Here is a 14,964-nt window from a genome sequence, read left to right as displayed (position 1 = left end):
TGAAAATATTAAGATTTTTTCGGTTTGTGCTTTTTGCATGCAGCTATCATATAAATCATTATTTTAATCAACATCGTTGATGATACTCTAATGCAGAAATATTAGCTACTAGTAACTCGCCTGCAGAATAAACCAAATAAACGATACTAGGACGCCTGCATAATAAACCAAATAAACAAGATCTATATGACTTTCCAGCCTGCGGGTTGGAGGTCGAGTTTCTGTTTTATTGACTTGAAGCTGATTTTCTTTACATTGACGTTTTAAGGTGGTTAAACGATTGATATCACTTTGATGAAGCCATCAAGGGACTTTACGAGTTTGAGTTTGTTTTAATGAGTATCAAACAGACAAATCATTGTATGATGTGAGTATAAATGTGTTTTGTAATTTGTATGTATGTATAAAGAAGCATTTTAATCATTCTGCTCCTCAACCTCAGGCCAACAAGAGAATAAAAAAAAAGTGACAGAAAGGAAAAGGTGAAATAATAGAATTTATATATTCATCTCAAATCTCAATCAAATAATGTATCAAGGGCCAAGTGAGGCCAACTCATTTGTGGACTTTATTATACAATTATTATTATTAGTCATAGCAGTACGATTTCTCACATTTCGAACCCCAAATCATGTATTGGTATTATTATAATTATATATACTGTATTCTTCCGTTAGATAAATAGTGTTATATCCACTCATATAGCCAAGATCTCGATGAAGTGGTTGATAAGGGTAAAATTAGATCCCTTACAAGTTACAAACCGTAAAGTTTTTTTTTCTTTTGACAAAAGTTAAGAGGACATTATTAATCAACCAAATCCATCACAATACAAAGTTGAACTTCCATAGCAGTGAATCCCTATTAGAACCACGATCTGAGTAAAAACATGCTACTCTAGCAAGATTACGAGCTACCATGTTTGCAGACCGTTTAATAAAATACAAATTAATATTGTTTGACTGACTTAACAACCTGCGACAATCCTCTACAATCACTCCAAAGTGTGATCTCATAGGAGTCTTGCTGCGAACAGCTTGGATCACCACCGGACAGTCCAATTCCAATGACACTTTCGATCATCTCCTACTTGCTATCCAACTCCGAACCTCGTCCATAGCCAAGGCTTCTGCTGTTACTGGTGAGGTTAGCATCTTATGAACCACCGTTCTGGCCTCAATAAGCTCACCTTCTGAATTCCTCAATAAGCTCACCTTCTCAATAAGCAATGAAAATCCTCCCATGGGCCGCTTTCCACTGTGCAAGATACTGGTTGTTGAAGCAACAGCCTTTTCGATTAGTTTTGGATTGTTTCAAGAACAGCAATCTCCTCCTAGTTTATGATTTATAATATGTTTATTTAAGTGAAGAGTTGTAATTTACAGTTATCCACCATCACTGATCCCACAGCTAAAAACAGGTACAAGAAAGATCTGGTTGCACTTGGATGGAGAGGTCTCCACAACATAAGTTCTAAACCTCTAGTCCACAGGGACTTCAAATCCTCAAATATCCTCTCATTTCTGATGATTTTTGAAATAACAGCATAATCTAAGAATACCATTACATATGATGCCCAAGAAATTATCAGACCCAACTCTTAACAACCAACTAACCCTCGCAGTGCATGATATCGATGACTCATCTCTTTCCGCAATCAGCAGCATTGAACAAAACATTCAATTTCAGTAAAATCTGTACCACATTTTGCTTAACATCTTCATTTCTTCTACTTCTACGCTGGTTGAGTGAATGCTTGATGATTTAGATTCTCTAGTTTTTTTGAAATAGGACTATGGAATTTTGACGAAACTACATAGCAAGGACTGAACTGAAACTGTTTCAATAGATTTCGGAGCTAGAAAACACTCTCCAATCTTTTGCATATTGGTTTTATTCATTGCTGCCTTCTACATCTTGTTCTGTTCTTCCATTTACAACATTCTTATTTGTCATTCCAGGGCCATTTCAATCTTCAAGAGAGAACCCAAATTTGTATGTTTACATTTATGATAACATGAAACATATATGACAAGTCAGTAATTACAAATTTACGATCAATTTATTCCCTAAAATTACAGCATACAGAGTAATATCCATATGGTGATACACTCCTGTCACATATTACAGTTTTGTGTATGGGAAACACAGTAATGATCTTCGAGTACTAAAAGTGTTTCATTTAAAGAGACAGCTCAATCTGTTAATAAGTAACTAGCTTTATAGCCCGTGCGAGACACGGGCATGCTCTAAACATTTCTATATTTAAGTTTATACGGTGGTTTTTGTATGTTTTGAAAATGTAATGCAGAAACAGCCAAAAAAAAACATCTATCAAAGTGGATTAAAAAAGATGACCACAAACCGGTTGCCTGGATGATGCCTCCGAAAGAAAATTAGTGGAGACCTGATGATATTATATACTATACTATGAAATAATCTTATCGACAATTAAACTCCAACTACACTAAATCAAATCAGCATGATCAGAACCCTTGACATTCATGCATGCAAACCTTAACATTCATGCATGTGAAAATTCATGAAACAGTTACCCATTATTGTAATTATGTGTGCTTTAGACAAAATAACTTGTTTAATCTAATAAGATATATGATAACTACTTTATAACAATTCTTTACTAATCATAACATATAACTACAGTTGCTTAACTACATCATATCAATTCTTTACTAACCATAACATATAACTCGAAATGCCTTTAACTATTGTATATTGGTTCATTCTTTGGTTTGAGTGCATTAGCTTGATGAATTAGATAAATTCTTTAGTAATCATAACATATCACTTGAGTTGTCTAACTACATTAGATCAATGCTTTACTAATCATAACATATAATTCGAGTAGCCTTAATCATAACTAAATCAAACTAGGATGATCAGAACCCTTAACATTCATGCATGAAACCCTTTACATTCATGCATATGGAAATTCATAAAACAATTATTCGTTATTGTAATATTATTTGTGCATAGTCTTTTTGACAAGATACAGTAACTTAATCTATTAAGAAATACGATAACTACATTAGATAAATTCTTTACTAATCATAACATATAACTCGAGTTGTTTAACTCATTAGATCAATTCTTTATAAATCATAACATATAACTCGAGTTGTCTTTAACTACCGTATATTGGTTCTCTCTTTGATCTGAGTGCATTAGTTTGATGAATTAGATAAATTCTAACTAATCATAACATATAACTCGAGTTGCCTAAAATCAATTCTTTACTAATCATGCCGCAAGGGTTGGTTCAGCTGGTTAAAGAGTGGACATGCATCCTCTTGGTCACAAGTTCGACTCCCAAAGGGAGCAGAATTTGTGATTATGCCTCCTGGATCAGAGCCTGTCGCGCTTAGGTGCGGTTTATCTTGGTTTACGTAGTTTGCGGGTTTACCCAGTGCGCACCCGAAGGGTAGCGGCTGCGGGTTCCTACGTTAAAAAAAAAAAATCTTTACTAATCATAACCTATAATTTGAGTTGTCTAACCGTATATTGGTTCACTCTTTGCTTTGAGTGCACTAACTTGGTCAATTCCTCGCAAAGAATATTTTTATTTTGAATATGTAGTTATTCGTAATTAATAATGTATAATGATTGATGAAATGAATGATTTTCATGAGTATTTTACAAATATTTTAAGGACACATTCATTCAAAAGTATTATTCTATAATAATTTATTAGATATTATTATTAAGAGCAAATCCAATGGTGAGCTAAAAATAGGTGTAGCTATTGCTATAATATAGCACCAAAAAGTGGTTTTTGGTGCTAAAATAATATCACATCTCCAATGGTTGGTGCTATATCTTGTGCCAAATTTCACCAGCTCTCCAATGTACTTGAATAGGTTGAGATATAAATCTATTTTTTATTCATTTCCCTCCACTTTTTTACTTTTTGATGAGGTGGCAATTATAGCTATTGCTATAGTTTATGCTAAATATAGCATCAATATAGCAATATGCTATTTTAGCACCAAGTTTAGCACACCATTAAAGTTGAAATTTTTTGATTTTGAGCTATAATATAGATATAACACAAGATATAGCTCACCATTGGACTTGCTCTAATAAATATTATTCATGTATTTCTTAGTAATTATCAATGTATAATAATTGATGAAATGATCTAATGATAACTGAATTACTATTGTTAGTATTTGTTAGATACTCCATCCGTCCCATTTTAGTTGTCAAATTTCTATTTTTGTTGGTCAAATTGACTAATTTTTGACTAAAGATTATAAGTCCCTCATTAATTATTTTAAGAAACCGAAAATCACATATTAAAGTAGATTAAAAGCTATTCCCGGTGACATATTTTTTTTTAATTAATCAATTGATAAAATATTAAAAATATTCAGTCAAACTTTGGTCAATTTGACCGGCACAAACCCCAATGTGACAACTAAAATGGGACGGAGGGAGTATTATTGAGGATATAATAATTAGATATAATTAATAACATATATTAAATATGTAGTTATTAGTAGTTAATAATGTATAATGATTGATTAGATGATCTAATGATAAATAAATTACACTTACTGTTTTTTTATTCGACGCTTTGACTTTGGACACACACTTTTAAGTTCTTTGACCAGATAGTTAGAAATATTATTTTTTAAATTTTTTTTCTCTGAATAAAAATATATAACTAAAACTTTTATTCACCAAAAAAATAAATTAAAAATAATAACTTTTACTACCCGGTCAAATCATTTAAAGAAGTGTGCCTAAAGTCAAAACATCAAATAGAAAAAACAGAGGGAACATTAGTATTTGCTACATACTTCCTCCGTCCCCCTGACGGTATATACATTGAGGGACGCGGCACGGACTTTAATTATTCTGCAAAGTGTAGTTGTGTAAATTTTTTTTAAAAAATTTCATTTTCTGAATTAAAGTTGGGGATAAAATTAATAACATATATTAAATATGTAGTATAGCAGTTAATAATGTATAATGATTGATGAGATGATCTAATGATAACTAAATTACCCCCTCTGTTTTTTAATTTGATGCTTCGACTTTGGGCACACTTTTAAGTGCTTTGACCCTGTAGCTAGAAATATTTTTTTTTAAGTTTTTTTTCTCTGAATGAAAATATATAACTAAAACTTTTATTCACAAAAAAATAACTTAAAAATAATAACTTTTACTACCCGATCAATCATCTAAAGAAGTGTGCCAAAAGTCAAAACGTCAAATAAAAAAAAACATAGGGATTATTAGTATTTGCCAGATACCCCATCCGTTCCCCTAGATAGTTACACTGAGCGATGCGGACACGAACGTGACGTGACTTTTAATGCTCCTGCAAGATGTAGTTGTGTAATTTTATTTAGGAAAAAATCCTCAAAAATAAGTTATGGAACTATATTTTATAAGAGCATTAAAATGCGTGTCAGTTGAAAATAAATGTATAGAATTAAATGAGACAAAGGGTGTATTAATTAAGACATAATAATTAGATATAATCAATGACATATATTAGATATGTACTCCCTCCGTTCTTGAATATCTGCCTTTTTACTTTTTAGCACACGTTTTAAGGTGTTTTGACCACATAGCTAGATATGTTATTTTTAAATATTTCTTTTTGTGAATAAAAGTATTGATATAATATTTTTATTCAGAAAAAAGAAAATTTCAAAAATAATATTTTTAACTATATAGTCAAAACACTTTAACATGCGTGTCAAAAAGTCAAAAGAAATATATTTAAGAACGGAGGGAGTAGTTATTAGTAATTAATAATGTGTAATAAATTAAATGAAATTATTATTAGTGTAGATATTAATGAGGATATTAATGATTAAATTGGCTCACCAAAACCCATGTTGTAGTATTATATATATAATAGAATAGATTGGCTCACCAAAACCCATGTTGTAGTATTATATATATAATAGATGGCATTCTCACTTGCAGAATATCATAAATTAAACTGAACAACCAAGCCTACATCGCAACCCAAGAATCGAGAAATTGCATACAATGTTCTTGTGTTCCAATAACACAAGTAGAGATGCCTTGGAGAATGGTAACAACGCAAGGGCTCATTGCAAACAGAATATTCACAAATAGTATAAGATTTCAGTGTATTACTATGCAATCATTTTTTTTACCAAGGAGACTGTAGATCAATGAATGTAGAGGTGAGGAGTAAGAAATGGTGGAAAATAAGCCTTTAGTAGAGTTCTCTGGAAGGAACCAATGGAGTGAAAAAGGAATCAATTTGAGCTTCTTTATTAGACATGGGTACCCAAAAAAAGCCCCTGCTTCATTTATTAACTACTAGTCATTCCTTCCTGTTCTAAAATGAAATGATCATTACTTCCCACTCATAAAATTTAGTTTACATAACTGACTGTGAGAAATGGCATTCTCACTTGCATTCCAAGAACACAAACAAAGATGCCCTGGAGAACGGTAACGATGCAAGGGTTCATAGAAAATAGAATATTCACAAAATATTCTAAGATTTCAGTGTATTACTATGCAACCACTTTTTTTAACCAAGCAGACTGTAGATCAATGAAGGTAGAGGTAAGGCTTACTAAAATGCTGGAAAATAAGCCTTTAGTAGAGTTCACTGGAAGGAACCAATGCACTGGAAATGGAATCAATTTGAGGTTCTTTTTTAGACAAGGGTACCAAAATAAAAACCCCTGCTTCATTGTATTTTATCAAATGTTAACTACTACTCATTCCTTCAGTTCTAAAATAAAATGATCATTACTTCCCACTCATATAATTCATTTTACATAACTGAGTCTGAGACAGAAACTTTGCTACTCTTGTTGTGCAAAGTATAATCAACACACAGTTTTCTTCACATTTTGACATTCTAACAACCCCCCCCCCCCCCCCCCCCCCCTCCCCCCCCTCTCTCCATTCTATTTAACCAATTCACCTTAGAGTGTCTAAAATTGAAGAGTAGAATAACAAAATTCACAATTTTTTATATTTCAAATGAAGCTCGGTTTCTATATTTTACTGACCTTGCAACACAAACAGGTTAGGTGGAAAGCACGATCCTCAGTGAAAGCATATGCATTTCATCTATACCGCTCTGACACAGCATGTACATACAGTATCTGCTTTTCCCTTGATATATATTATACTCTAAGCATTGGGTGTTAGAATGGCAACTCAAACTTCTAGCGGAGACTTGGAGTGACTGCCAAACATGACTTATCCAACCATGGCTTGAATGCTCCATCTTGGCAAGTTCTCTGACAAAAATTGGTCACAAGTAGAGGTTAGATTAGTTTCTTGAATAAAAAAAAATCAGGATTAGGGTGCAGAAATTAGTCTACAAATTCCTAAACACACATACTTGTATTTTGTGGTGGTACTCAAGTAACAAAAGAAAATATTTAATACACTTGTGTATCATATGTGCCAACAAAACATCGTCATATGCACACCCATTACGACATGATAGTTACTACCTGCAACACCCATTTTAAACATACCAGATTAGCTATTGCTAACAGTTACCAGTCTATAATTACATTTTCTGAAACGTCACAGAAATCCCACACTTGCAGGTACCTAATCTACCTAGATTAAGGCCTCAAGGGCTGGCACTATCTGCTCAGCAAACCACTGATTCACTTGAGAGGTACAAGAACTAAAGTAGAGTAAATAAATGTCTAGGTAACAACAATTATTTCTTGTCCATATCCTCTATTCCATGACACAATTGAAGCTGGCTGCCAAGAAAATACCCCATTAAAGTATATACAATTTCTTTACAATAACTTTGCATTTTGGCTTTTTACCATGAGCCCTTCTCTAAATCTGAAACTTAATGTCTCAGATAACTGTAAACATTACTTCAATACCAAATTAAATTCAGGCAGCTCCTGCAACAACTTTATTTTTACCAAGAATTTTCTTTTCCTGAAGTATAACAGAAACAACACTAACTGCTATGGCAAAGTAAATAAGGAATTGATTTTAAACATCACAGATTTGAAATGATACCAGTCTGTGTTCTTTTACAATGAGCAAAAGAAACTTACCCCATACCAATAGATAAAACCTCGTAAAATATTCAAACGTTTGGAAAATCTTCGGCATCGACGAAGTCTTCTTTGAACATCTGCACACGTTAATTTCAGAAACATCTTAATCCAATACAGTGGAAACCTAAAACGTGGGAATCTGTCAATATAACAATTATAAAGTAAAGCTGCAGCTACCGAGCAACAAGAAGAACTTGCATATGACTGAAGTTTACTGACTAGGAAGACTTGAAAAAGAGATGCAATGATATCTATCAATGCCAACAAGTGAAGGTTTTGCAGGTTGACCTAGGGGCTAGGGCCTAGTCCAATCCAGCAAAGCTAGGCCTTGATTTTAATTATAGTATATATTCTTTTCGCTAATTATTTGGTGCATTTCAACCCTTTGAATCTATATGCATGTAGGTATTACTCACAGCCTACATTTAAACAATTGATAAAAAATAAATAACGATATAGCTACCAACTTTCGAAGAAGAGGTTATCTCCTTTTCAAAGTTGACATGAAACTAACTTCAAATGTAAAAAAAATAAAATACCATCTTCTTGTCATATACCTTCATATTATTATAAGTTCAACATAGAAAATAAGAACACAAGAAACCTTCATACAAGCAACTTATTACTATGTTCATGTACCTAACATTTTAATACGAATCAAGTGAGGTAATAACTATTCATAATATAACAAGTTCAACGTAGAAAAATAAGACACAAGAAACCTTTATACAAGCAGATTATTACTAGGCTCATGTGCCTACATAGTAATACCAATCAAGTGAGGCAATAACTATTCATAGAGTTTATCAATTATAATGAAACCCTGTCAATGCATATATTGGAATCCTATCAATGCATAAACGAGGCAGTACAGATTGAATACCATTCTAAGAGATTAAATTTCTTTAGAAGTTAGAAATTTAAAAATTGGAAGTATTTGCCATATAAGAGAATGATATCAAAGTAGAGCAAGCTTAAGACAACAATAAGAATGGACAAATAAGTGTCATTATCACCATCTTCAGTTTTCTAACTAATATGTGACTTAAAGTAGTTTGCACAAAATAGTCGTGGAGTGTATGATTTGATCTATGTCGATAATTAACCTACCAGGGTGGTAATCAAGGGGAGATTTTCCATATGTGTTTGATATATCTTTTCCTTTCAGCCCATCCGAGTATTCAGGGGCCCAGTTCAGGTGCCGATACTTTGCTTTCTGCATCAGACTTCTGTACTCTTCTAGGTTATATGGCTTTTTAAGAATAACCAGGAGTTCCTCTCGGAATGAAGAAGTCTTGCAGTGACTTGTGGGTTTCATGCTTACAGCGCTATCTTCTATATCCTAAAAATTTGGAGAGCAATATCAACAGTTGATATATAAATTAAAGGTATGTAACTATACAACTACAGAGGAAAAGTACACTAAATTAAACTTTGAATGTAACGAGAACTTACTGAATCATTAAACACTTTTGTAAGTTCAAATTTAGTTAAGTTTTGTGGATTGTCTGTCTCTAGTATTTCTAAATCAGAAGAATCTTCATCATCCTCTTTATCATAATTTAATCTCTTAGCATTCTCCTCTCTGAGTTCTGCATACTTTCCAAAATTTGTATCACACTTATACTGTGGTCGCAAATTATTATCATACACACTGTCTCTTCCTGGAATCACTTGCATACTTTTCTCAACTAGAAATACATGTGCGCTATCGTCAAACTTTTCCTCTTTAACCATTACTGCCATATTTCCTTTGCCAGAAGAAAATTTTGAATCCTCAATATCCTCACCTTGCCAAACCACTAGATCCCTCTGTTCATTCCTCGGAATTGTTCTTCGATATTTTGCACTCTGTCTACTCATCACTGCTAGATGTCTTTTCGGTTTCCCCGCGATATTCATCAGATTACTCACATTGTCAGTCCTTGTCAAACATGGTCTTCTCTCAAGTTTCTCATGCTCTTTCTTTCGTTCCCTCAGTTTTTCCAAGTCAGGAGAATATTCATTTTCCTCTTCATCATAATTCAAGCTAGTAGCATTCTCCTGTTTGACTTTAGCGTACTTGCCCAACTTTTTATCAGATTTATACAGTGGTGGCAAATTATCATCATATGCACTATCTTTTCCCTGAATCATTTGCATACTTTTCTTAACCAGAACTACACTTGCAGTATCGTCTAACTTTTCCTCCTTACCCATTACATCTATATTTCCTGTGCTAGAAAAAAATCTTGAATTCTCAGTATCCTCACCTAGCTGGACCACGAGACCCCTCTGTTTATTCCCTGGAGCAGTTCTTCGATATTTTGCAGTTTCTCTGCTCAAAACTGCTACAGGTCTTCTTCCTTTCTCAAGAATATCCATTTGATTTCTCACGTGGTCAGTCCTTGTCAAACACGGTCTTCTCTGAGGCTTCTCATACTGTTTCTTTGATTTTCTCAGATAATCTATATTACATCCACCGTCCATCTTCGAAGGCCTCTTATTCTTCTTAATAATCTTAGAAGACCTGTAATTCTTACCGACTGTAACCTCTTCAGTCTCATTGGGTTTTCCTATGAAAATAATTTCTATATCATCTCCTCTCTTCACCACTGAGCTCCTTTTCGAGACAGTGAATCTGTTTGAGTTCCTGGAAGAACCTTCTCCACAAACCATCACATTGTCAGTCCTTGTCAAACACGGTCTTCTCTGAGGCTTCTCATACTGTTTCTTTGATTTTCTAAGATAATCTGTATTACATCCATCGTCCATCTTCGAAGGCCTCTTATTATTCTTAATAATCTTAGAAGGCCTGTAATTCTTACTGACCGTAACCTCTTCAATCTCATTGGGTTTTCCTATGAAAATAATTTCTATATCATCTCCTCTCTTCACCACTGAGCTCCTTTTCGAGACGGTGCATCTGTCTGAATTCCTGGAAAAACCTTCTCCGCGAACCATCACATTCCTCTTCTTTTTGGTGGAATCAGAATCCAAATCACCCTTGGGAACAACTTTACCCCTCTTTCTTTCCTTTATATCATTTCCCTTACACAATTCATCTTTTTCATACTCGATATATCGTATAGACCCGTCCATGCTCTTGACTTCCAAAGCAAACGAATGCCCGTAGACCACTAGATTCTCCAAAAGCATCTTAAAATCAGGATCTACCACATCCTCTCTAGTACTACATTTCACCCCCAAATCCTCCTTAAACATCTTCACATCAGGATCCACAAAATCCCCCCCAAACCCACATTTCACCCCAATGGGTTCCGAATTAGCAACAACCCTAGAGCATTCAACCCCAAAATCATCATTCCCATGTTGCCCATTTTCGAGTATCTCTAAACTAACATCATCGGAAACATTATCATCATCTTTACAAACCAAAAATCGGTCAGATTCCCTAAAACCCTCCAAAAACATCTCCATATCAGGATCTACACGACTAACAACAGTATTGTTTAAAGTACTAGTGGGATGAACAGGAGGAACCCATGGAGAGCAAGTAATATAAAGTTGTTTCCTACGCAAACGCCTCTGGTATCTAACATCATTTTCCACTATGTAGTGATTAATATTATCCCAATCAATATGATGTGCCATTGTGTAAAAACTCACCAGATTATTATCTCCTTCGGCTTCGTGGGTCTTGCTCTGCTCAATCTCTTCCGCCACTAACTGATAATTATACTGTACTCTCTTCACTGAGCTTGCTCACTGAGTTGAGAAAAGATGTCCTGCAATCCATGTTAAGCTTGATTACGAGGCTGTTTAGTCCAAAATTTATTTCTGCATATGCAGTGCTTATGATCGAGAAATGGTTTCAGGGAGCGAATAGAGTCAATAGCACGGTGCGGTTTGGACGGTTTTGGAGGTAAAAACCTAAGCAAACCGAATTTTTCGGTTTGGAAAATGCACATACCATAACCAAACCGAATGTTGTAAAAATCAATCCAAACCGAACCGATTCTTAACGGTTTGGTTCGGTTTGATTTCGGTTTAATACCAAAATATTAAAAATATCATAAATTTTTATTAATTTAAAATAATTCCACGTAACAACATGCTTAATAAAAGATGAAGATGAAACTTGTATAATTATTTGATATAAATAATTTTAGATGCTACCCTTATACGTTGTTATGAAAATAAATAATTTATTTTATTTTAAATCTAAACAAAATATTTTATTTAAAAGAAAAAAAAGAAGAAAGGTTGATTATTAATAATGAGTAGATAAAATAAGAATGAAGAAAAAAGGAAAGAATAATTTTAAAAATTAAGAGATATCCATAATATTGATCAACACTTGAACATTTAAATACTTAAATTAAATTTATAAAATTAATTACATGACATATGTGATAACGGTTCGGTTCGGATATTTCGGTCGGTTTGAAAGTGAAAACCGAAACCAAACCGAAAATTTTCGGTTTTCTAATTACTGTTAACGGAGGAATCTGGTGATAACAAGATTCGGGGAGGGTTGCTGGAACTTGTGGCGGACGATGACGGCGGACGACGGAGTATGGGTGGTGATTTTGGGTTTGGCTGAGATCGTTCAGGGAATCAGGGTTTTCTCACAAGAGCGAAGGAGTATTCGTTCTTGCAAGGGTTGTGACTTATCCCCAAACGATGTGCCTACGTACCTTATTTATAGGGATCAAGCCAGACGTAGTTCTTGGGGAACAAGTAACCTAATCAGAATAGGTTTCTTATTCCCTGGTTCCAGCTATGGGCCACCCCCTCAGATCAGACGGATATGGGCTTCTGGAGCCCAGCCTCCTCCGGGGAGCATGGAACTAGGTGGGCTGACCAGCACTAGCCCACGTGGACCTCCCCAGACTCAGCTGTTTGGGCCAGCCCTCCGTCCTCTCTTAGGGCGAGGCTGATAGTGGGCCTGGGCCCTAGAGTAAACAACAATAACCAGGCTTGAGAGCCAGGCGTATTAGGTCCTTTTCAGTATTGGGCGAGGAAGGTAAGCAATGGGCGAGGTCCTTCAACAATGGGCGAGGACTCTCTCTTGAAGACCTGGGCCGCTAGTCAATGGGCCGTGTAGCCTGATACATGCCTAGGACGAGGGTCCATACTGGGCGAGGACACTAACTGGGCGAGGACCGTCCCGTTGATTCTGGGTCCATACGTTACAGGGTACTCACTTCCTGGGCTTCATATATGGCGAGGCCCATATAATGGGCGAGGACAATCTCAGAGATTGGTTCCTTCCGTGTTGACAGGTGAGTTCTACGCAATCATCTGCCGAGTTGATATTTGGCCATAACAACTACCCCCCAAGCCCTTGAAGCACTGGTGCGAAAGGGTTTTGAAGAAGCAATGGGCGAGGAATATGATTCGTTCTCGCCTCCTTCAGCTCGATATATATAAAAATCTTCGTATCGACTTACAGATTTCTAGGAAAATCTCCAAAAAATCGTATTGATCTTCCATAAGTCGCCATTCTGGTTTAAGAGTCGTGCCTCGAAGCACGAGAAATCTGTCCAATCGGGGCACGCCACGTGGCTCTGACAGTTGTAGATTTCCCGCCTCTTCTCACCTCTATTTAAAGGCGGCTTCTTTTCTTCCATTTCTTATCTTACTCCCACGAAGTGCTGCTGGATCTCTCTCTCGAAAGCTCTGCATTAGGCGACGCTCTTATCAAAGCCTCGCACCTTATTCTCCTTTCCGAAATCACAGGTACGTACGTCAGCTTCTTGTAATTCAATTTTCTTTGTATTCCCTTGCTTTGCTTTTAGTCACGACCTAGGCATTTTAGATCCTTTAGATACCTACTAGGAGTAGCAACGTAAGCGTCAAAACGATAGAGGGCGAGGAATCCGCTAACTCAAGACCATCATAATTACTTAGGGCGATGACCTCGCATAAGCGTCGTCGCCCTTTGTTTCTTTACTTCTTTTCTTGACTTCTTTCTTTTCTTCTTTTATCAATTACCATCATTGATTCTATTCTCGCCATCTCTCTTTCAGATGACGAACTCCCAACGTTCACACCCCAGTGCTGATGCCCCGTTCGATTCATGGTCATCGCTCAAGGTTGATCCAAAAGCAGGCGAGGACTTGGACCCAGCGTGGTTGAGAGCCCATCAGGACGAGGCAGGTCCTTCTCGTCGCCCAGGCCAACAAGAAGTGGTCAGTATCTCCTCTAGCGACGCAGAAAGTGTCCACAAACCTAATAAAGAAGACGATTCTTTGGAAGAGCTTTTTGAGGGTTTAAACTCCCCAGAGTCTTCTCGCCCAATCTTAGGAGTTGGGAAAGGCAAGCAACTCCGGATTTGCCGAAATATTTATCATGACCTTCCTGAGGGCGAGGAGGATGAAGAAGACGATGAAGAAGGTGGGGACGAGAACCGGGATGAAGAAGAGCAGGGGTCTGACAGAGAGTCTGCAGCCGAGGGCGAGGATGATGAGGCCACAATATCTGCCTCGCCCCTTCGCTATGCCATGGAATGTCCTTCTCCTCCTAATCAGCCTTTTATTCCTCAAACCTTTGATTATGATCTCGACTTTGACTTCGAGGAGGATGTTCCGGAGAAGGAAAGAAACAAGCATCGCCATCTCAACAATACAGTTACTTGTGCTGGTCTTTCTTCACAAATCTCTTCGGATGAGATTATGTGGATGATTGAATACTACAACCTCGCTGGCAAATGGTACCGTCCTCGCCGTTTCATGAGGATGCACAGATTTAACTTCGACGGTCTTCCATGTCCTCGCATGGTGCTGACCAACAAGCTGGTGGAACTTGGCTTTGGATGGCCCATGCATCCTTGGCTACTGAAACTCGTAAACCATTACGACGTCGCCCCTATCCAAATAGGCCCGAATAGTTGGAGGCTCGCCATAGGCATTTACATGATGTATCGCGAGCTCGGGTTCCCAGAACCTTC

The 14,964-nt window shown here is 36.1% G+C and overlaps 1 protein-coding gene across 3 annotated transcripts; it reads right to left on the bottom strand.

Moving 5' to 3' along the window:
- Positions 1–739: 739 nt before the first annotated feature.
- Positions 740–11,916, bottom strand: LOC108210147 (hypothetical protein). Of its 3 annotated transcripts, none has more exons than XR_001804800.2 (5): positions 9,525–11,916; positions 9,180–9,411; positions 8,067–8,146; positions 7,038–7,271; positions 740–1,973 (listed from the first exon to the last, which is right to left on the bottom strand). XR_001804800.2 is itself a non-coding variant. In XM_017381417.2 (4 exons), exons 1-4 carry the CDS (start codon positions 11,661–11,663, stop codon positions 7,197–7,199), a joined length of 2,526 nt encoding a protein of 841 aa, XP_017236906.1. In that variant the 5' UTR covers positions 11,664–11,916; the 3' UTR covers positions 6,979–7,196. The 3 variants fall into 3 exon arrangements, 1 of the variants encoding a protein (XP_017236906.1); XR_001804802.2 differs by lacking the exon at positions 740–1,973 and adding an exon at positions 3,050–5,347; XM_017381417.2 differs by lacking the exon at positions 740–1,973 and having other exon boundaries at positions 6,979–7,271.
- Between the last annotated feature and the right edge of the window lie 3,048 nt (positions 11,917–14,964).

This window comes from Daucus carota, chromosome 2, assembly GCF_001625215.2.
Source record: "Daucus carota subsp. sativus chromosome 2, DH1 v3.0, whole genome shotgun sequence".
In the NCBI taxonomy this organism is placed as follows: Eukaryota; Viridiplantae; Streptophyta; class Magnoliopsida; order Apiales; family Apiaceae; genus Daucus; species Daucus carota.
The sequence above is the reverse complement of the archived record's forward strand: the minus strand, read 5'-3'. Positions and strand labels throughout refer to the sequence as shown.